Source organism: Mustela erminea, chromosome 1 (genome assembly GCF_009829155.1).
Source record: "Mustela erminea isolate mMusErm1 chromosome 1, mMusErm1.Pri, whole genome shotgun sequence".
Classification (NCBI taxonomy): domain Eukaryota; kingdom Metazoa; phylum Chordata; class Mammalia; order Carnivora; family Mustelidae; genus Mustela; species Mustela erminea.
Window position 1 is genome coordinate 51,021,713 of NC_045614.1, and position 22,526 is coordinate 51,044,238.

At 39.6% G+C, this 22,526-nt stretch overlaps 1 protein-coding gene across 1 annotated transcript in view; it reads right to left on the reverse strand.

The window, feature by feature from the left end:
* Nucleotides 1–1,810: 1,810 nt before the first annotated feature.
* The window catches only part of RAD18 (RAD18 E3 ubiquitin protein ligase), a 107,327-nt gene continuing 86,611 nt past the window's right edge, over nucleotides 1,811–22,526 (reverse strand). The window contains exons 12-13 of the mRNA XM_032326102.1: nucleotides 13,666–13,728; nucleotides 1,811–4,195 (exon numbers count right to left, since the gene is read on the reverse strand). Of these exons, the coding sequence (XP_032181993.1) occupies nucleotides 4,093–4,195; nucleotides 13,666–13,728 (166 nt within the window). The 3' untranslated portion in view covers nucleotides 1,811–4,092. The remainder of the gene's footprint in view (nucleotides 4,196–13,665; nucleotides 13,729–22,526) is intronic.

The following is a 22,526-nucleotide window of genomic DNA, read 5'->3' on the forward strand; positions in this document are numbered from 1 at the left end:
AAGATCCCCAGTTTAAATTCTTCCAGGTAGTTAAGGGAATTGGCAAAAAGTTTCTGGGCCTACAGGGTCTCAATTGCTTTAGCTCAATTACCACGTGCCAAAGGGGCACATTTTAGGGAGATCTGCTCTAAAGCTTTACAACCACATGAGTTAGTTCTTAAATATCCACTGTTGTCACTACACTGTTCACGCTGTCATGTGTATGAATTACTTCTTCAATGAGACCAGGGACTCTCAATGAGAGGTATAAAGAAGAAAGAAGGGATTAGAAGATGAAAGCATGGCCTGACAGCCATGCTGTCAGGGACCTGGAGGTCCCCTTCTGGACGACACAGCAGCTTACCTGCACCCTCCCCAAACCATAAGCATCGCTGCCATTGTGGGATGACATACCCACAGGAGATGTTATACCCTCCCTAACTACCCTTAAGGGGTGTTAGGAGGTAAAAAGAATAACCAGTGATGAGATCATTTTTTCACTAAAAGATGAACTTTGGAATCAAAAGCTTATTGGCTTCAATCCTGAATTTCACACTTAACCTATGTTCCTCATTTTCAAATGGATATAAAAATCCCTTTCTTTCAATATATGAGTATTAAATGTATTCTAAATGCTAATATATAGAGCTCAGTAAATACCCTTTAGGCATTATTTTTCAAGGAGATCTGAGAGCTTCTCTACACAGGAGTTTCTCAATCTTGTCACCACTGACAATTTTAATGGACCACATAATTCTTAATTGGGGGGGGGGGGAGGGTTGTGCTATGGGCTAAGTTGTGTTCCCTGACCCTGCCACTCATATACTGAAGTTGTAAATCCCAGCACCTCAGAATGTGAATGCACTTGGAAACAGGGTTTTTAAAGTGATAATTACAGTAGAGTGAAATTGTATTACTGGGCCCTGATCCAGTATGATTGCTGTCCTTTTAAGAGGCGATTATGATACAAACATGGGCAAACAAAGAGGAAAGATCATCTAAGGACACAGTAAGAAGATGGCCATCTGCAAGCCATGGAGAGAGATCTCAGAAGAAACCAACCCTACTGACTTTATCTTAGACTGCCGCCCTCCAAGAACTGGGAGGGGAAAAAAATTCTTTTGTTTAAGCCACCCAGTCCATGGTGCTTTGTTACAGCAGCCTGAGCAAACGCTGCAAGAGGGCTACCCCGTGTGTTGTAGTATGTTGAGAAGCATCCTTGGTCTCTACCCACTGATACTAGTGGCAATCCCCTAACACCACAGCTGTGACACCCAAAAATGCCTCCACACATTGCCAGATGTCTCCTAGGGGCAAAATCTTCCTCTCTGCCCTACTGAGAACCACCATTTCAGATGGCCTCTGGTCACCTCTGTTTTCCCAGTACTCAGTGATATGGGAACAAAGGCAGAAAAAAAACCTATTACATTTCCTTACTACCTGTAGCCCATTGACAAGTCCTTTCAACAGGCAGAGTGGCATTCCTCTAGGAACTCAGCTGCTTTGATGTTAATATTTTGCTAAGGGCAAAAGACAGTCTTAATCCGACCCCCAGGTTCCTATAAATCTACTTTAACATATAAAAATTCCCTTGGTGGGGTGCCTGGGTGGCTCAGTGGGTTAAGCCTCTGCCTTCAGCGCAGGTCATGATCTCGGGGTCCTGGGATCGAGCCCCGCATTGGGCTCTCTGCTCAGCAGGGAGCCTGCTTCCCCCTCTCTCTCTGCCTGCATCTCTGCCTACTTGTGATCTGTGATCTCTGTCAGTCAAATAAATAAAATAAAATCTAAAAAAAAAAAAAAAATTTCCCTTGGAAACTTCCTTTATCTCTACCCCCACAAGATACAGGTTGGCAATCATCCTCCAAGCATATGAGCCACCAATACACACCTGAAAAGTCTCATGACTCAGTTTTTACTGAAGAGTAATAAATGACCTTTTCCTAACTAGCCCCTTTTTCTAACAACAGCTGCCCCCTCAGAATCCTGGAAATCTTGTCAAAATACCTGGGAGGCTTATGCTATACCTACCCACCCCCCAACTTGATAGTATATAATGGGCCACTCTTCCTGACCCCAGTGCAGTCTTTCTGCCCACAGGTCCTCTCCCCGTACTTTAATGAAACCATCTTTTTACACCAAAGACATCTTAAGAGTTCTTTTTTGGCCCCTGGCTTTGAACCCTAACATCATTCCTACATCACTCAGCACAGTGATGGCTACCTGATGAAGAAGATAATCAAATATCTTCTGAATAAAGTCACTTGCCTGACTCCCTATCATGGGTCTCACTACTCCCTTGCAAAATCTTTCGTTGTGTTTAAAAGGAAGAAAAAGGAAAAGAAATAATAGGCCCCAAATGGAGTCACTTGCCCCCACAACAGCAACCAAAACTTCATTGCACTGCCGGAATGTGACCTTTACCCAGCCGATCTGGAATTTCCTGATCAGCATTACTGACATCATCTGCATCTAGTCTTCCCCCAAATGAACTTGCCTACACCAATCCTTTCTTTTCTTTTGCTAACGGCTTCAGTCCTTCCTTCAACCTTGTTTCTGCCTTTAAAAACTATCCATTTTGTACAGCAACTTGGTGCTCCTTTCTACTTGTAGATGGGATGTTGCCTGATTCATGAATCCTCGAATAAAGCCAATTAGATCTTCACATTTACTTGTTTGGATTTTGTTTTTAACAGCTGCAATTAAAATACTAATTACTTCCAGTTTAATTTATAGTAGGCTGTGCAATTTTTATTGGAACAGTTTTTATTTTAGCATAATTTCTGGCAATTCAGTGACGTAAATATCACATCAATGTTAAACCTTATTTTAGTTGATATTGCTCACTTACCTCATATCAGATCCTTTGAAAGATCCAGTGAGTGGTGCTTTTAGTTTCCTTAATGCACCACTCATAATTTAGCAGATGAAATGACTATGACAAATTCTTAAATAACCATTTGAAGCTCAGGGAACTCAAAAAGAAAACAAATGGCCATTTAAGTGTGGAAGCGCTGAACTCTAAGTCATAATGAGACTCCACACATTATCCAGAAACCCAAAAGCATACCAAAAAGCCAAAGTCAATGGAGACATTCTTTGGAAAGGGGGACACAAATGTCTCTCTGGTACATTCATAAATTTGTTTTCTTAGCACTGGCTCATGTGCTGTCATATTATTTGAACAGTGATGTGTTTGGGCCGGGAGTGATGTGGAGAGGACTGACTCTGGGATGCTGAAGAATGGCCTTAGGAACTCTGGAAGAACTGGGAACTGGTGGACATTTTGCACAGAGACAATTTCTGACCAAGTCTTTCCATTGATCTGCAGCTTGTACTCCACTATTCATAAGACACTATTTGCAGAACATTATTTTAAATTGATACAGTCTATTCATTTTCAAATTCATTTATTGCATTCTTTTTGTTTAATAGCTTGGAGTCAGAGTAGTAAAGATCTGATTTACCCAAGTGAAAAACGAAAAAAAAGATTAATATCATTTTGAAGTGCCATTTCCAAAGAATATGCCAATGTTTCAAAGTTAGTGTTTGTGACTTTTAGTTTCAATACTAACATCCTACTCCAAGTGACAAACCACTACATTAAAAACTCAGGCAATGACCATCACATAACTGCTGTGACAGGCATGCTGGCATCCGGGCATCAAGGGCTGATAAGCACCAAAGTGGTGCTGCCTTTCCAGAAATACAAAGGCTCTTAACTCCTCAGCTGTTCCTTGTAAGAGAGGTTGAAAAGAATCCTTTTCTCAAGTTAATTTCTACATTAACTTGAGAAGAGGAAATGCTTTGAGGAAATCCTGAAATTCAGAAACAAAACCACACAAAAGTCTTTGTCAAGATCTTTGTATACTCTGCAAAGTCGGCAGATGTGCAGATGTCAATATTTTTAGACAGAGATGCTTTAGAGACAGTGAGTAATTGACCAAGTGAGGGGGTTTTAGAACTTATTTTTCCCAGGAAAGGCAAAACGTATGAAAATCAGCTAACCATCATATTGAGAAGTCAACACTTGGGCATTTATGAATATGAAGTCTATGTGGCAACCCAAAGTGCCACACTCCAATCACCACACTGGAAAGGTCAGCAAAGCCCTCACTAATTTTTATTCCGCTTATTTCTCGGCTCAATCTCAGCACCCTCTGCTGATCTGGTACGACGATTCTGTCTTGGACTCATTTCTGTGTCTTGAAGATAACTTCTGAAAACAGAAAATAGGAAAAAGCATCTCAGAAAATAATGATGATTATTCTACAGCAGCTTCTAGTTGACAAGTGCTTTCACATACACTAAACAGTTCTCTGCTCCACTGGCAAATCTATAGTAATTATTATTACTGTTATTATTATACACATTTTATAACTGAGAAAATAGTGATTAAGCAAAGATTACAGGCCGTAAGTGACAGAAGCAGGAACTGAATGCCTTACGAATCAAAATGCAGACTAGCTTAACATGAAGAAAACTGGGGAAAAAAAAAAAAAAAAGTGCTGGTATCCTAACAAGACAAAGTCAGTGTCTAACAAAATCATTCTCTTGAGCCTGTCTGAGAGCTGAGGGTGTAAGGTAATCAAGAAAACAAATTCCAAAGAAAGATAAGCCCCATGAAAGAAAGGTGGACCACATAAATTCTGTCACTTTTGACACAGAACTGGGAGAAAGGTGGCTGTTGTACAACCAGGCAAGAGGACATGAGCTAACATTTTAATGAATTCTGAACTATGGGCTGGTACTGAAGGCCCCTGACACAAAGGATAGGCCACATGCATTGGCAAGCTCTTTTCCAGAAGCTCCGAACGGTGCTCATAAGAAAGACTGGGAGCAGGGTAGGAGACTGAGGAAAGCCCACTGTGGTGTCACAGGATAAAGCTGGTGAATGCGGGTGACAGGGATCAGGCAGAAAGTCCTACCTCTTCTAGGGACTCTTCTCTCCTATGAACTGAGAGCTTTCCGCTGCTGAGGGAAACTCACTGGCTCACAGGAACCAGGCAAAGATCTACTATCTCTATAGAAGGGGCACAATGTTTGAATGGGAAGTCTGCTTGAAAGGGAAGGATAGGAAATAATTTGCAAGAACACCGCAAAGTTTCTTTGCTGCTGGGGAAATAGAAATAAAAATCTTTACCTCTGGAGGAAGGTAAAGATTTGGAGGAAGGGCAGAAAATCATCTTGGGCTGGTGATCTCAAACAACACCAAGCAAAGGCTTGGGCAAGGTAGTCTGACTAACAAGGGAGGTGGGAAAGATGGGAAGAGAAAGCTCCAACCCCGAGATCCAGGTACACAGGGCCTGCCCAAGACTGTAGCTGGAGCAAGACAACAAGAGAGCCCCAGCAGGCTCCCACCTTGGAGCCAAGCACCAAGTAATAGGCAGTAGCAGTATACTGCTGAGGGAGAGGTGTAGACATGGAGAGTTGCACCTCTGGAATGCAGGCGTGCAGACAAGGCTGGAAGGTAAATGAGAACAAAATCAGAGAACAAAAGCTTCCCACAATCCAGCCCCCATACTAGGCACAAGGTAAAATCAGTCCACTGGTTGAGGAATTTGATGCCTCTGATACACTGAAGGTCATGTTAGGAACCAGGAAATTCCAACCTGGTTCAACTTCCCACACTAATGGCCTATGAGAAGAAGCAGCATGCTGTTTCCAGGCACAAACCCTATTTTTACCTCAGTATCTAAGGACCTCTGCAAGAAGTCTAGCATCCACACAAGATGTACAATGCACAAAGAAGAAACACCAAATAAAAAGTCCACTGTCAAGATATAAAGTAACCAAGAGACACAGACAGAATGACCCACATGTTGGAACCATCAGACTAAAGCTTTAAGTAACTACGATTAATATGATAAAGGCTCTAGGGATAAGCTGGAGGATATACATGGAGAGATGGCTCCAGAGGTGGCTCTGAAGGACAAAGTTCATTATTGTCCCTCCCTCTCTGTAACTCCCAGAGTCTAAGAGGTTCCACCTCTTAGAAGTTACTCTTTCTCCCCCTCCACAAAACCAGCCTGTGCCTTTTTATTAGCTGTAACTGTACCTTTTCCTCAATTTCCTCAAAAAGTTTATTAAACTTTTCGGAGACTCATTATGTCCCCCCTTTGACACATGTGGGCCATAGTAAGAAGACTCAGTGAGTACTGCACTCAGGCAAGTCATCACTAGCCTTCTGATTTAGGACAGGAGTTGGCAAACTCTTTGTGTAAAGGATATTTTGGGCTCTGAGGGCCATACAGTCTGTTGTAACCACCCAATTCTGTTGTAATTGTGAAAAGAACCAGATCTAATAGATAAACAAATGTGTGTGGCTATGTTCCAATAAACTTTATCAACAAACAGGCAGCAGGCCAGATTTGGCCTATGGACCATAGTTTGCTATCCCTTACCTAGAACCATATCAGTCCAGAAAGTGAATCCAATAAGTTGAATCAGAATTAAGTGTGAATCCACTAGGATACCCCCTCCCGCCCCCCGCCTGCCAAGCTGCTACCCAGAGGAGGTACCAATCTGGCCATTACACAGTTGCTGTTAGGAGAAAGAAAGAAGCATCATGCACAGGAATAGTTAAGAAGGAACCCTGAGTTTCTGAAATAGGAAAATACATAACCTCAAAACCCTTTCTGTCCTAATCATTACCCAGAAAGTGGCCAAAAGGAAAGGATTCCCTTCTGGAGACAGCAGCATTCAGTGACCAAATTTCCTTACTAAGATATATGGACTAGAAGGTGAGGGAGTTGACATTTTTAAAGGAGGCCATTCCAACACTCAGTAATATTATGCCTACAGATTGTAGGGAGGATAAAAAGTCTAGCGAATCCCTTGACCATCAGCCCATTATTGATTCCAGTCATTTCCTTCAAAGAATGGGCCCTTATTATTGATACATACGTGAATGACCCACATGGCTCACTCAGCACCATTCAGGTTTGTAGCCTCAAAGAAGGAGATCCACCACTCTGTGGCTTCATGACCACTTTTATGACCTGTTTAACCTTAATTACCGCTTTAAAGGCTCCATCTCCAAATATAGTCACATTGGAGGTTAGAGCTTCAACATATGAATTTTAGGGGGAAACAATTCAGTCCATAAGAGCCTCCATGGATCAGGCCATTCAGTTTTGAAAGACTCTACTAGCAAGTAAATAGCTATTTTTCAAAAAGGTGTATAACTTGTAGCTATGCTAGGCTGGACACAAGTCCAAAATCCCAAAGGGTGCCTCTAGGTTGAAGCTGCCTCCTTTCTCTGAGACTCTAGGCAAAATCATTAGTCTTAAGACTTGTAGCTATAAAGGGTGATTAGGGTTGTGGGAACTCAACTCACTTCTCTGTGTTTGGCTCTTCCCTATCAGAGAATTTGCTCTGGCATTTACTGGATATAGAATTATGAGTACATAACCCATTAATTCCTACACACATACAAATTTAAAAACAATACTATAATGAATTAGCCCAAAGGGCCCCATCTACAAAGTCACATTACTTCCCTTCCCCATTGTGAGTCTTACCCAAACCCCATTAAATCAATTCAGATGCTTCCTTTTCCCACAGGACACGGTAGGATGGTGAATCTGGTACCTATATCCAATAGAACCACAAAATCCCTTCCCAAAGTTCAGCAACACATCCAGACTGGTACGGATAGCCTTTCATCTCCCTTAGGGACAGGGGAACCTCAGCACCACTTTTTTTTTTTTCTTTTTAAGATTTATTTATTATCTAAAAGAGAGGGGGGGGGGAGGGGCAAAGGGAGAGGCAGTAAGAGTCCCAAGCGGACTCCACACTAAGCACCAGGACTGACAGCGGGCTCAATCTCATGACCCTGAGATCACAACCTGAGCTGAAAGCAAGAGTCAGTTGTTTACCTGAGCAAGCCACCAAGCAGACCTAAGCTTCAATTCTAATCAACAAAACCAGAATAGCCAAAATAATTCTAAAAAAGAAAGATTTACATTGACAACACCAAAAGCTGGTAAGGATGTAGGGCAAGAAAAAGTTCTCATTCACTGTCAGTGGGAATGCAAAATGGCATAGCCGCTCTGGAACAAAGTTTGGCATTTTTTTACAAAATCAGATATAGTCTTACCATACAATCCAGCAATTGTACTCCTTGGTATTTCTCCAAGGGCACTGAAAACTTATACAAAATCCCACACTTTGTTTTTAATTAGAATATAATTATATATAGCACTTTAATCATAATCGCAAAAACCTGGAAGCAACCAAGATGTCCTTTAATAGGTGAATGGATAAAAGAACTGTAATACTCCAGACCATGGAATATTATTCAGCACTAAAAAGAAATGAGCTATCAAGCCTCAAAAAGACATGGGACAATTTTAAATGAGTATTAGTAAATGAAATGAGTCGATTTGAAAAGGCTACATACTGTAGGGTTCCAAATAAACGACATTCTAGAAAACGCAAAACTATAAAGACAAAGAAATCAGTGGTTGTTGGAACTTGGAGAGAAGGAGAGATGAACAGGTGGAGCATAAAGGATTTTTAGGGCAGGGAAACTTTCTTTATACTATAATGGTGGACATGTCATTATACATTTGTTAAAACTGATACACTATAAAATACAAAGAATGAACTCTGATGTAAACTGGAAAAAGAAAGTTAGAGGCCTCATACTAGCTGATTTCATGACTTATTATAAAGCTGCAGTAATGAAGAGAGGGTGTCACTGGTGAAAAGACAAACACATAAATCAATAGAGCAAAACAGTGATTCCTGAAATAGACCCACACATACATAACCAATGGATTTTTGATTAAGGTACCAAAATTATTAAATGAAGAAAGGATAGTTTCTTCAATAAATAAAGCAAACGGAGGCCCACATGTAAAAGAGAAAAACTGAACCTCAATCTATACTGTGCACCATTTATAAAAAACAACTTGAAATAGATTATAGATTTAAATGTAAATCCTAAAACTTCTAGAACATAATAGAAAACCACTGGGTTAAGTAAAGAATTCCTAGGTAGGACACAAAAAAGCACCATATATAAAAGAAAAGAAAAAATTAACAAATTAGATTTCATCAAAACTTAAAACTGCTCTTTGAGAGACACTATCAAGAAAATGAAAAGGCAAGCCATAAAGTAGGAGAAAATATTTGCAAAACACGTTTCTGCTAAAAAACTCATAAATCCCAAATTTAAAAAAACATCCAATTTAATAAATGGGCAGAAAATTTGAGGAAGCACTTCATCAAAAGACACAAGAATGGCAAATATGCATGTGAAGGGAAGTTCAACATCATGAATCCTTAGGGAAATGCAAATTAAAATGACAGAAAAATACCAATATATCTTTATTAAAATGTCTTTATTAAAAATAAAGACAATGACAAAGTACTGGCCAAGATATGGAGCAACTAAGAGCTCTCATACATTGCTGGTGGAATACAGCTGGGCAGTTTCCTATCCGTTGAACATACATGAACCATACGATGCCATTCCTAGATATTTACCCAAGAGAAATGAAAACTTATGTCCACATAAAGTACTGCACTCAAATCCTTACAGCAATTTTATTCATTAATCCCCTAAATCTGGAAACAACCCAAATATGCCCATCAGCTGTTGAATGGGTAAATAATAATAATGTGTTGCAAATGAATTCTCATGGGGTTAAGATGAAATTCAGATTAACAGAGAAAATTATTCCTTTCTGATTTTATAAGAATATTAGAGAAACCTATTTCCTAAAATTTCCTCTTTAAGACACTATGACATAGTTAAAATGATTCATAAGTGACAATCTTTATCCACTCACAGGTTCTTGAAGCCACAGAAGCTGTCACTAACAGCTACATCCATTAATGAGTGTATTGAGAGCCAGTAAACACTGACTGACATATTCTTTCATTCATATACTTACTGAGTGCCCACTATGGGCACTAGGCTACACACATGAAGATTCAAGGTCCAATGCACATGCTCACTAGAAAGGCAGTCAAGTGGTAAGTGCAGAGTGCTGGAGCAGAATCAGGGGCTTCTGAATGGAACTGTGGAGAAAGGAGTAACAACTGCCATCTAGATGAGGAAAGGGGAAAAGGCAATGAGGCAAAGCAAAGGCACAGAAGCAAGGTAACATGACTCTCTGAGGTGACTATGAGTAGTTCGGCTTAGATGAAACAAGGAGTTGAGGGGTGGAGAGGGGGTAGGCACATATGAAATTCCATGAGCCAGTGGGTAGGCTGGGGCCATGACAGTAAGAGCCTTGGATGCTGGCAAGTCCCCAGAGGACTTTAAAGTCCAACAGAAAGAACGCAGTGTGTTTCAGATCTCACCCGCAGAATGAACTGTAACGACTAGAGGCAGAGAGGCAGCTGGACAGCTGTTGCAGCAAGCTAGAGAGAAGAGCAAAAGGCCGGTAGCCAACTGCAGCACAAAGGGCTGATGGAGAGAGATATCGCTAAGGTGCTGCGTTGGGTGGGGGCCCCAGGACCAGCTTAGTGACGCTTGGGAATGTGTTAAAAATGCAAACTATTAGGCTCCACCCCAAATGTACTGAATCAGACTCTTCGAATTCGGTAAAGCCCAATAATCTGTGTTTTAAGAAGTCCTTCAGATGTCTGTGATGCATATTTAGATCTGAGCACCACCTACCCATACGACTTTGGCAGATGACTGAATATGAAAGATCAGGGCAAATGAGAGGTTGAAAACGATTCCTGGGTGTCTGGCTTGAACAGTGAGGCAGACTCCATTCACTGAGGGAGGGGACAGTGGAGGGCAAGCAGCTCTGGAGAGAAGGGACTTAGACTCCCTGGGGCAGAATTTTATATATATAAAAAAATGAAGCCTAGAAATGTGAAATGATATACCAGGACCACTTCTCTTACTGTTTTCATTCTGTCTGATGCAAATATATTTTATAGCTCAAAACAGTAAGATGAACAAATATTTAGAGACATAAGAACCCAAGATCAGTCTTCAGAAAATAGTTTCTGGGTTTTTTGCTGCTCATGAAAATACTGCTTTATATTGAGCACTGTGTTGCTAATAGAACCTCTCAATCATTTATGGAATTAAGAGAATGTGTTGGAACTGAAATAGTATGTTCTAGGACAAATATCTCAAATATGCCACTGTGGTACCACAAAACATGCCTATAAGCTTAAGATGTAAAGTGCCAAATTTTGTTTAAAAGTAAAGATATGGAGGCTTTTCCTGATTCTGCCTCTAAAGCTACATTATGGTATAAGCTTAACTGCACTGTTCTATGCTACATTATGGTATAAGCTTATCTGCACTCTTCTATGCTTAGCTTAAGTCAGGAGGCCTGGATTCTCATATTGGCAGTGCCACTACCTAGCTGTGGACCTAGACCTAGTCAATATACCACTCTGGTGTCCAGCTTCCTTCTATATCATGAAGGGATTAGATGAGATGAACACTTAGATCCTTCTAGCTGTAACATTTATTATTTATGAGGATGAATTGATGGGACTGGTCTTCTCAGTGCTTTGTTAAACGATGCCTTTTTTTTTTTAAAGGTTTTATTTATTTATTTAACAGAGAGAGAAATTACAAGTAGGCAGAGAGGCAGGCAGAGAGAGAGAGAGAGAGAGAGAGAGAGAGAAAGAAGGGGAAGGAAGCAGGATCCCTGCTGAGCAGAGAGCCTAATGCGGGGCTCAATTCCAGGACCCTGAGATCATGACCTGAGCCAAAGGCAGAGGCTTAACCCATTGAGCCACCCAGGCACCCTATATGATGACCCTTGGAGGCCATCATTATTGAGAATGCCTGGGGTACAGAAACTCTGGCTACAAGGTGTCATAGCCATTGGTATCAGATTTAGCTCAGCATGAACAGGGCGATTCCTGGTACAAGAGGAAATAGTTAGCTAAGCAGTGGCCTTCTTTCCCAAAATGCATATTTAAATCATGCTCAGGTGAGAGTAATACAGCCAAATTCTCAAACTTTCATAAAACATTACTGTTTGAACCACCAAATAACTCTTTGGCTTGATAAACCTCCTCATAATGCTTTCCCTGGATACAACACACTTCCTATTGTCCCAGTGATTCAGCTATGAAACTACAAAATCTCAACAGTAAACTTCTCCTTCTTTGTAAAGACAGTACACAGCTTAATGGTCCAAAGAGCTGACTTTTGACACACTGGTTACAATCTTAGCTCCATCACTGACCACTTACTGCTGAGTGACCTTGGGATGGAAATTTACCTCTTTGAGTCTCAAAGAGGCTTTTAAAAAGGTGAAAAGGTCAACAATATCAAATTTGCTAAGAAGTCAAAGAAGGTCTTAACTTAGGATTTAGCAAGATGGAGTTCTTTGATGACCTTAGTGAAAATGAATTCAGATGAACGACGGAACTGGCTGAAAATGTGGAAGAATAAGTGGGAGATGAGGAGTTTGAAAAAGCAGGTAGAGACCATCCATTAAGTAAAGGAAGGACAGCGGCGCCTGGGTGACTCAGTTGTTAACCACCTGTCTTTGGCTCATGTCATGAACCCAGGGTCCTGGGATCAAGCCCTGCATCCGGATCCCTGCTCAGAGGGAAGCCTGCTTCTCCCTCTCCCACTTCCCCTGCTTTCCTGTGTTCCCTCTCTTGCTGTGTGCCTCTGTCAAGCAAATAAAATCTTAAAAAAAAAGAGAGAGAGAGAGAGAAAAGAAAGGAAAGAAAGATACAACAGTGGCTGCAGGATGAAATGGGAATGAGAGGAGACACTGAATGAAGTGTTATTTGGTTGGTTTTAAGATGGAAAGATTTGAGCAGTCTGAGAACCCAATGACAAAGATACAGTTGAGGGGGAACAGCTGCCAGACAAAGAAGGGATAAAGTTCCTAACAAATGGGTAGGAACAAGGAAGAATTAGCCGCTGATAAGACATCCCTTTATTATAAAAGGAGGCAAATATAAAAAGAGGAATAAAATACATACAAATATAGACAGATTTATACATTTGGTATTGGAAAGATGAGGACTCCCACATAATGGCTTCTATTTTCTCTACAAAAGAAGAGAAAAGGTCTCCAGCTGGGGGTGCAGCCACTGGAAAGAGGTGAGGTTTCAAATAATCCTTGTGAAGAACCAGACAAAGGAATGACCACAGAAACAGTAAAACTGCTAGGCAGTTTGGAGGGCCCACTGAAGTGTAATCACAAAATTACAGTGGAACAAAGCTGCCCCATTGTACTGCAGCTCACTCCTGCAGGTAGAGATTAATGAAAATGTAATATTCTTTGGCATTGTTCCTTTCTTCCTTACCTACCGGTAGGACCTGGAATAGGTCCCCTCCACCATTCTCATTTCCCAGACAGATTCCTAAATGCTAACAGGAAAAGGAATCAAACTGCTGCACTTATTCTACACTAAACATGACTGGGAACATCTAGGAAAGGACTGAAAGTTTTCTAAACTCTGAGTCAGTGCTTATGGCTAAACTGTAAATTTCTCGTTGGAACATTCTGTCTTTTGAAAACAACTTCTGACAAGTAAGCAGAATTATTACCGTGGGATTCCACTTCTAAGCAAAAATGTACAGAAATAAGTAGTAAACTGGAAATCTTTACCTTAATGTGTGTGAATTATTATCGTAAATCAGAAAGCACAAGAACTCTTTTGTTTGAAAATCAAGTGCATGGAATTATAATTTCTCAGAGTATACACTACTTCTTGATGATGAGAACTCACCCATGTGATGCTTCCCAGGCTTCCTCTTCTTCTAGAAGATCTCTTATGATATCTGAACTGGAACTAAAAGGACATGTACATCAATATTGTCAGACAATAAAAAGACCATAACCACATGGTTCCATTATATGAAATTCTAGAAAACGCAAACTAATCTCTAGTGATAGAAAGCAAACTAGCAGATCAGTGATTGATTACCTGCAGGGGGCAGAGTGTGGGCAAGGAGGGATTACAAAGTGGCACAAGGAAACTCTGGGAGTGGACAGGTTCGTTGTCTTGATTGTGAAGATGATTTCATAGCTGTATACATGTATCAAAACTCATCAAACTGCGTGCTTTATATATTTGCAGTTTATTATACATCAATGTAAAAAAACTTAATAAACTAGCAATAATAAAGAAAAAATCATTAAAGTTTAAATAAATCCTTCAACATAAAACCTGCATTAAAATGGAATACAGAGACGCCTGGGTGGCTCAGTTGGTTGAGCAGCTGCCTTCGGCTCAGGTCATGATCCCAGCGTCCTGGGATCGAGTCCCACATCGGGCTCCTTGCTCAGCAGGGAGCCTGCTTCTCCCTCTGCCTGCCATTCTGTCTGCCTGTGCTCGCTCTCCCCCCACCCCGATTAAAAAAAAAAAAAAAAAAACCTTAAAAAAAATTGTACTATTTTAAAAATAAATAAATAAATAAATAAAATAAAAAACTAATAAAATGGAATACAGTCACAAACCTTTTTAATCTCCCATGGCAACCAAAGATCAAATTGTGTTTAAAAAAGACTGCACTCCAGTAATGAGATTCACAATGAGACATTAAGTTCCTAAGTGGCTTTTAGTCCCTTTGTAGCCAAAGTAAAGTAAAATTTAATTAATTTGAACTGTGCTAATAATGGAATTTGTTATAATACAACCTGGCTTAAAGTGTCATATAATCTTTGGTCTATCTGTGCAGGACACAGGGTAAAATAAGGTTATAGAGGACATGTATAATTTCTTAAAAAGAAAAAAGTGTTCCAAAGCTTTTAGCATCTTGTTCTTACCCAAATAATTCTTACCAAGTAAGTAAAAAGAAAAAAAGATGTGCATCAATAGCAAAAAAGCATTTCTTTAGGTATCCAAGACAAAAAAATGTGAAGGGCATTTCATGGGACAACTCAGAAACAGGAGTCACTACCCCAGGGTGGAGAAGGCTAAAACAAAGGAATAACTTTCTCCTGGATGAGAAACAATAGGATTGGCTATGTCTATGCCTATCATTTTTTCTTTCTTTTTTTTCTTTTAAAGATTTTATTTATTCATTTGACAGAGATCACAAGAAGGCAGAGAGGCAGGCAGAGAGAGAGGGGGAAGCAGGCTCCCAGCTGAGCAGAGAGCCCAATGCAGGGCTCGATCCCAGGACCCTGAGATCATGACCCGAGCCGAAGGCAGAGACTCAACCCACTGAGCCACCCAGGTGCTCCTATGCCAATCATTTTCTAATGATACTCAGATAACATAAGGTTAAAAATTATGGACCTATAAGAAGAATGAATAATGATTCATTCTCAACTACTGACAAATCACTTTGAAGCAATGTTTGCCTGTAGTTCATGAACAAAACAAGGCAACAACCATCAATCAACACTCCTCTGTGCCAAATATTTTACTCAAGGGGTACCCCCCAAACCCTAAGCCTCTCAAGGAGCTATATGCACGAGCCCTTCTAACTGTGGTTCGTTCATGTGTACAATGGCCTCTGTGTGGCGATTCCATGTGCCGTGCAGGGGTAGTGACCCTCCAACACAGCTAGTTCAGTGGTTCTCAGGCATTTCAGGATAAGGATCTTCAGATGGAAGCAACAATGCATTCACTATAGGTGGCTTGAGAAAATAAATAATAATAAAGTATTATAAATTTAGTAAGTCTTCTAGTCTATATTTTACTCATTACAGTGGCACATGCAGGACAGTGAAAAAACAGTAGTACCTGGATTTGTGAGACACTCTCTAAAGATAATTCTTGTCTAAAGAAATTCTTGCTATGTATGTGCTCTTGCAGGCCCCGTGAATCTTTCCTTCAAGCCCCTGGGTTGGGAAGATCTGATCTAAAGTATCAGAGTAACTAAGCATCTGCTACTCTTCTACATTTGAGGGTGCCCCCCTCATGCAAATGCAAGTGCCCCATTAAATAATAATATTCATTTTATTGGTAATTTGTATTTTACTGTAAACTGTCTTAAAACAAGCTTTCTCATTAAATAGCTAGCTAAATCTAGTATGAGGAGAGAAGGGAGAAAAGCAGAAGGTCCTTGAGGAGATACAGGCAGATTGCACCAACTTTATGAATTTTCTAAGAGACAGACCCTCATAGCCACTTACTAGGGAGGGCTAATAGCTATGGCCACCCCTCACCCCCACAGGTCTACCCTTTCCATTCCCAACAGCCCAACCTTTGTTATTCCTTACTTCACTTTTAACTACTACAACTTTATAAAGAAAACTGAAGCTGTTTTCATGAAACTTTTTTTTTCCTCTTCTCTCTCCTGTTACACTGATAGCATCACCCACTCTTCTTCACCTGGACAGAGCTACGGCAGTGTTTCCCAACCTTTTTCTTTATCGTCCCCAACCTAAAGTTCTTTTTTAGACTTTTTATTTTTCCATAATTGCCTTTCTATGAGATTTTAATACTGAAATATTATGTGTACCTGTTTATATATTGTATGTGTGTCTATATATATGCTTTATACACAGAGTAAGTTGGATTTTTGTGTTTTGTGTGTGTGTGTGTGTGTGTGTGTGTGTGTGTGTGTTTTGGCCATCCAGCCTCCTTGCTGCCAAGAACCAAGTTCCATCCACTAGGGAGCTCCTATCGAGAAGCCATAAGCGAAGGGAATGGGAGTTAAAGGGTGGTCATGAGCTCTGGGTCCTGGTAGGTGTCACAGGGCTAGAAGAAATAAAGTGTGCTTCTTGTCAACATCCCCAACAACACAAATATACAGTTGTGGGTTTTTTGTTGTTTGTTTGTTTGTTTGTTTTTAACAGAAAGGTTACAAAGTATCCATCCTGTTTTAGCTAAGTAAGCAGGACAGCTGGGCCTGTCAACTAACCTAGTCGTCTTGTGGTCAATTTACCTACAGGCTTTCAAATCACCAGTAGAAATCATTGATTTGTTAAAAGAAAATATTTGCAGTACATTAGTGACAAAAACCTAAGCAGTTTTTGCTATACTACCTCAGTGAAAACAGATGGTAGAGGAAGTTCACAAAAAACACTTCTCAAAAATGATCTGCAATCTCCTCTTGCTCTGTGACTTCAATACCCCTGACTAGCCACGCTGCCCAGCTAGCTCCAACATCCTCAGTTCTCACCTCCTTTCCTTCCGCCCCAGTTTAGTTACTAATCTGAATGACATAAACTTTACCTACAGTGATATTTCAGGATTATCTGCTATATCTGCTACTCTGATTCTAGTCACCACTAAGAAACAGAGTTGGAGTGCCTGGATGGCTGAGTTGGGTGAGCATCCGATTCTTGATTTTCTGCCCAGGTCATGATCTCAGGATCATGAGATCAGACCCCAGGTAGGCCTCTGTGCTGGGTACGGTGCCTGCTTAAAAAGATTCTCTCCTGGGGTGCCTGGGTGGCTCAGGAGGTTAAAGCCTCTGCCTTTGGCTCGGGTAATGATCCCAGGGTTCTGGGATCGAGCACCGCATTGGGCTCTCTGCTCAGCAGGGAGCCTGCTTCCCCCTCTATCTCTGCCTGCCTACCTGTAATTTCTATCTGTCAAATAAATAAATAAAATCTTAAAAAAAAAAAAAAGATTCTTTCTCTTCCTTTTCCTCTGTCCCTCCCCACATCTCCCAAAAAACAACTAAGAGTTGATGCTAATACAATTAAAACAGCAGAGAGACTTGTTCGTTCCTTTTTAAAGTAATGCACTCACCAAATTCTACTTAAAAACCACATTCCTGAAATTACACATACGGTTTCACAAATAGGATTTTATAAAAAGACTACTGGGCACAATAGTCAGTATTACTAAAATTAACACTCACAGATCTCTTCCTTGTAGATAGTAATTAATATTTTTGAAGTCTTAGTCATTTTACTATGACTTGGAGATCAAAAATTCCTTTCATATACTTTCAAGACATCTAAAAAACCCTCCACAGGAGAAAATATTCACTCTGTTATACAAGGGGTCAGAGCATGTATGAGTCTACACAGCTATAGCTTTTAATTCTCAGATTTTCAGAGTAAATCTCAGCTCCTCTACTATTTGGGTTTGAACATTCTGGTAGACCATGCTTTAAGAAGCTGGATGAACATGAGGTCAGGTATATAAAAGTCACAGCTCCCAATATAAGGATGTTTAAACTGTGTTCTCTGATGTTACCATTAGTCCAGGCTAGACCAGGAATTATTCTATAGATTAAATAGACATAAGGACTCACAGACAAAAATATTAATCTTGAATTCTATGGAATTCCCAACCTCTGCTCAGAAAGATTCTAGTAGATCTATTTAAAACATCCATACTTAATTTTCATACCATTTAACCTTTATTTTCAGCTCAAACCTTCAGAAATATAAGCTAAACTGTTTTTGGCTTGTTGGTCTTGGACCTAACTGGACTTTCTATAACATTTTGCTCTTGTTATTCTCTTACCAAAAGTAGTAGCACAACATTTTAACAGGCAAAGGAAAACACATTTTGTATCTTTCTTTTGCAGTATCTGATTTCATCGTACTAGTTAAGATTTTACCACCAAAGCTGGAAAGATACCTAATACCTCTCACAATTGTATATGACTGATAAGACAACCCAGAAAATAAGAAATCACAGATTTTAGTATCAAACAGTCGAGTTTCAGTGCTGCTCCTGTTACCTGATATGTAATACTGGGCAAGTTACTTAGTCTTTCCAAGTCTTAATATTCTCACCTATAAGGTCAGGATGGTAACACATGCAGTTCATGAGGATATTTTAAAGTTTAATCAATAAAACATGGAGAATGGTTAGCACAGAGCTTAGCGCATAGTAAATGTTCAATAAATAGTGCTTCCATTTTCATATAACAAATCTGGGTCTGAATTACATGAATAACTGCCTCAGCACTATGCTTCCATTTGCGCTAGGAAACCTGATCACTATGTGCTCTATTTTAATCTCCGATTTCCACTGTTTCTATGACACCAGGGTGCAAATTCATCAGAACTTGTTATTTATCCAGCATGGCAGGTACACAGGGTACCGTGGGGTAGCAAAAATGCAAACATCTGCTATAAAAAATCCTGTGGATTAAAGATTACTTACAAGTGGGATTTTGCTATTATCTAGTAGTTACTCCACCACCCTCCCCCACAGGCCCATCTCTTCTCATAATTACGGCATTAACTTGAGCATGCTTGATATATCAAACCCAAAAACAAAACCAAAAACCTCCTTAAGGATAGACCACTGGAGGACTGATAGAGAGCACACAGTGCCACCAGACAACGGTATCTAACTAAATGCTGCTGGCTCCCATGAATCCTTCCTCAAATCCTTATTTTTTGTAATCTGTTCTTATTCTGCAGGAAAAGCAGCAGCTTATATGCCCAATGTTAGCAGCAGGCTAACAATAAAACATTAGAATAGTAAGCATCCTATGTTCAAACAAGAAATCACTCAATGTTGACAATGACAAAAATGACCACTTTTTGAGCAACTACTACTACAAACCACTGTAATAATTAGCCAATGTGCCTTAGCTTTACTTCATATAAGCGGCCTAGGTTTTATCCCCACAGATGGACAAAGGATCGGGGACATTAAAGTAAGTTAAAAACAACAACAACAACAACAACAAACAGGGATGCGAATGCAAAGCTCCTCTTCTTTTTACCACACTGTGCTGCTTCAACCAGTAGCAGCAGAATGAAAAATGCTATTAATCCACAAGAGTTAAAAAAATACTACTTTCTCCTATACACTCATCAATAAGGTTTATCAGACAACCACCAATAAGGCTCATGGATAAAGCAGAGCTAAGAGTTTCACTGCTCTCCATTACATCTAGAAAAATATAAATGAAGCTAGATTCAGATACAAGAATAAGAACTTTTTTATCAAGAAATACATGATAAATCCTTAAGAGATGAAAGCAAACCTTACTTAAAACTAAGGTTATGTTTAATTTACAAAGCATTCACAATATATAACACCTCATTTGTTTAGTTTTGTTTTTAGAATCACCCAGGGAGGTTAGCCCAGCAAACACACACACACACACACACCAAAAAAACACTATCCTTCCATTTTATCAAAAGGGCAAGTGAAACCCAGGGAAATTAATCCAACAATCGGCTACATGCTGGGAACCACTCTAGTGTCAGAAAACCATGACTGAGATGAACTTCCACAAACAAAAACGCCTACCTGCTAGGTATGAGGATCTCATAGACACATACATTTCAAAGGACTTGATGTCATAGTATCTTAGGTGAAGATGTATTCCCCCCAAAACAATGTTACATTCAACCAAAGGACAGTAGGCTCATTTACCACCTAGTTTAAGTTCTTCTGAAAACACAAAAGGTGCGACAGAACTATTCGACATTCCCAAATTTCTCTAAAAACTTCAAACAAATAAATATTACCACCTGAAACACAGGGAATCATTTAGCTTCCAGAGGTATTTTGAAGTTCATAAGTGACATATGACCATAATAAAGTACAGTAATGTATTTTGGTAGAAAAAGATTTTGTGGCAACATTAAATTCAATAAATGTCACATTCTTAAAAGTTAAAAAACAAAATGCATTGGCAACCTTCCAAAAGCACCATGATGATTTTTAAAAATACAAATTATAGTAATATACATATAACTTATGTTACTGTTTCCTTTGATGTTTTCTTTAGATATTTTCTGTTGACCAGAAACATAAACTTATTTAGCAATTTTTCCAATAATCCCAATGCCTCCTAAATTACAAAATCTCTTTAATATCTTTCTCTTACCGTACTGCCTGCATCATCCAACTTCATTAACCAATTTATATTAACACTGAAGGTAACAAAGATTTCCAGACTCTATTTTAAAGAATACAGACTTTTTTCCGTTTAAAGTAGACTAATATATTTACAATCAAAATGACATAGGGCGCCTGGGTGGCTCAGTGGGTTAAGCCGCTGCCTTCGGCTCAGGTCATGATCTCAGGGTCCTGGGATCGAGTCCCACGTCGGGCTCTCTGCTCAGCAGGGAGCCTGCTTCTCTCTCTCTCTCTCTGCCTGCCTCTCTGTCTACTTGTGATCTCTCTCTGTCAAATAAATAAATAAAATCTTAAAAAAAAAAAAAAAAAAAATGACATAAAAAGATTTGCACTGAGAAATCTCACATTCTCCTCACTCCCTTACCAACCCATTCTCCCTTGTCTCCAAAATGTAATCACTTATTAGTTTTTTTATTCTTCAGGTGTTCTTTATGAAAAACCAAATAAATATAAGTATACACTATCCCCCACCCGCCTTATAGAAAGGAAACCACATGCTACCTATGCTGTTTTGAACAACGGTCTTTTCACTTACAAATCTATCCTGGGAATCTCTCCCTTATTAAGCACACAGAGATTGTCCTTTTGAACAACCACACAGTATTTCATTGTATGGCTGTACTAGATAGTTTAATCAACCAGCCCCAATGATAAATACCTGAGTAGTTTCCAGTCTTTTGTTATTATGTACACAATAAATAACTTTGTGTGTAAGTCACTGTGCAAATGTGCAGGCGGAATCTGGAGAACAAATTCACTGAATACTGACTAAAAAGCAAAACAACAGTACTTTTGGTTGATCCCATCAGATTCTTCTCCTTCGGAATGGTATTAAGTAGCACCAGCTACTTGAACAGTGTCTGTTTCCTCACAGCCTTAACAGCAGAGGATGCAAGAAAATGTTAAGATTTTTTTGTCAACCTATCAGGTGAGAATTGGATTTAATTTGTATTTCTCTTTCAGCAAACCATCTCTATTCATGACTTTTGCCCATTTTTCTCCTGGGTTTGTGGGTCCTTTCCTTATCGGTCAGTCCTTTCCTTATCAGATGCTCAAAAAGACTATCTACTCCTGAATATTTTCTTTAAAAAGGTACTATTAAGCCTCTATAAATGATAAGAAAAAGTATTAGCAGGTCTTCTTTCATTGTCAAAAAATACTTGTATTAAGTTATATATCAAAGTTGAATATTACTTCTTTAAAGCTACATATTTGACATTTTTGCAGTGGGTGAGAAAGAATTCCAAAGCAATCATTATATTTATCTTAATTTTAATTCGAGCTGCAATTCACTATCAAACCTGTCTGATTCTTTCAAGTATCCTACACTATCCTCTATAATTAATGCAGGAATTCTGGCTAACCAAAATTAACTATCATTCTGAGCTGTACATGAGCAACTAAACATGCCAGAAAACAAAACAAAACATCTATTCATTTGACTTTATCTGCTAACTAATCTCATTTGAAATTCTTTTTTTTTTTTTAAGATTTTATTTATTCATTTATTAGACAGCAAGAGAGAGAGCACAAGCAGGGGCAGCAGCAGATAGGGGGAGAGAGATAAACAGACTCCCCACTGAGCAAGGAGCCTGACATGGGGCTCAATCCCAGGATCCTGGGACCACAACCCAAGAAAAAGGCAGATGCTTAACCAACTGAGCCACTCAGATTCCCCTCTCATTTTAAACTCTTGACCACAAATCTGAAATGGACCATCCTTGCTACCAGGCAATCCTATAATACTTATCTGGCACATTCTGAGTCCCACTCTCAAAAGGACTCATACCTTCCCAAATCACCTATCACCCACCCTACTCCCACTCTCAGCTGATGAAACAGCC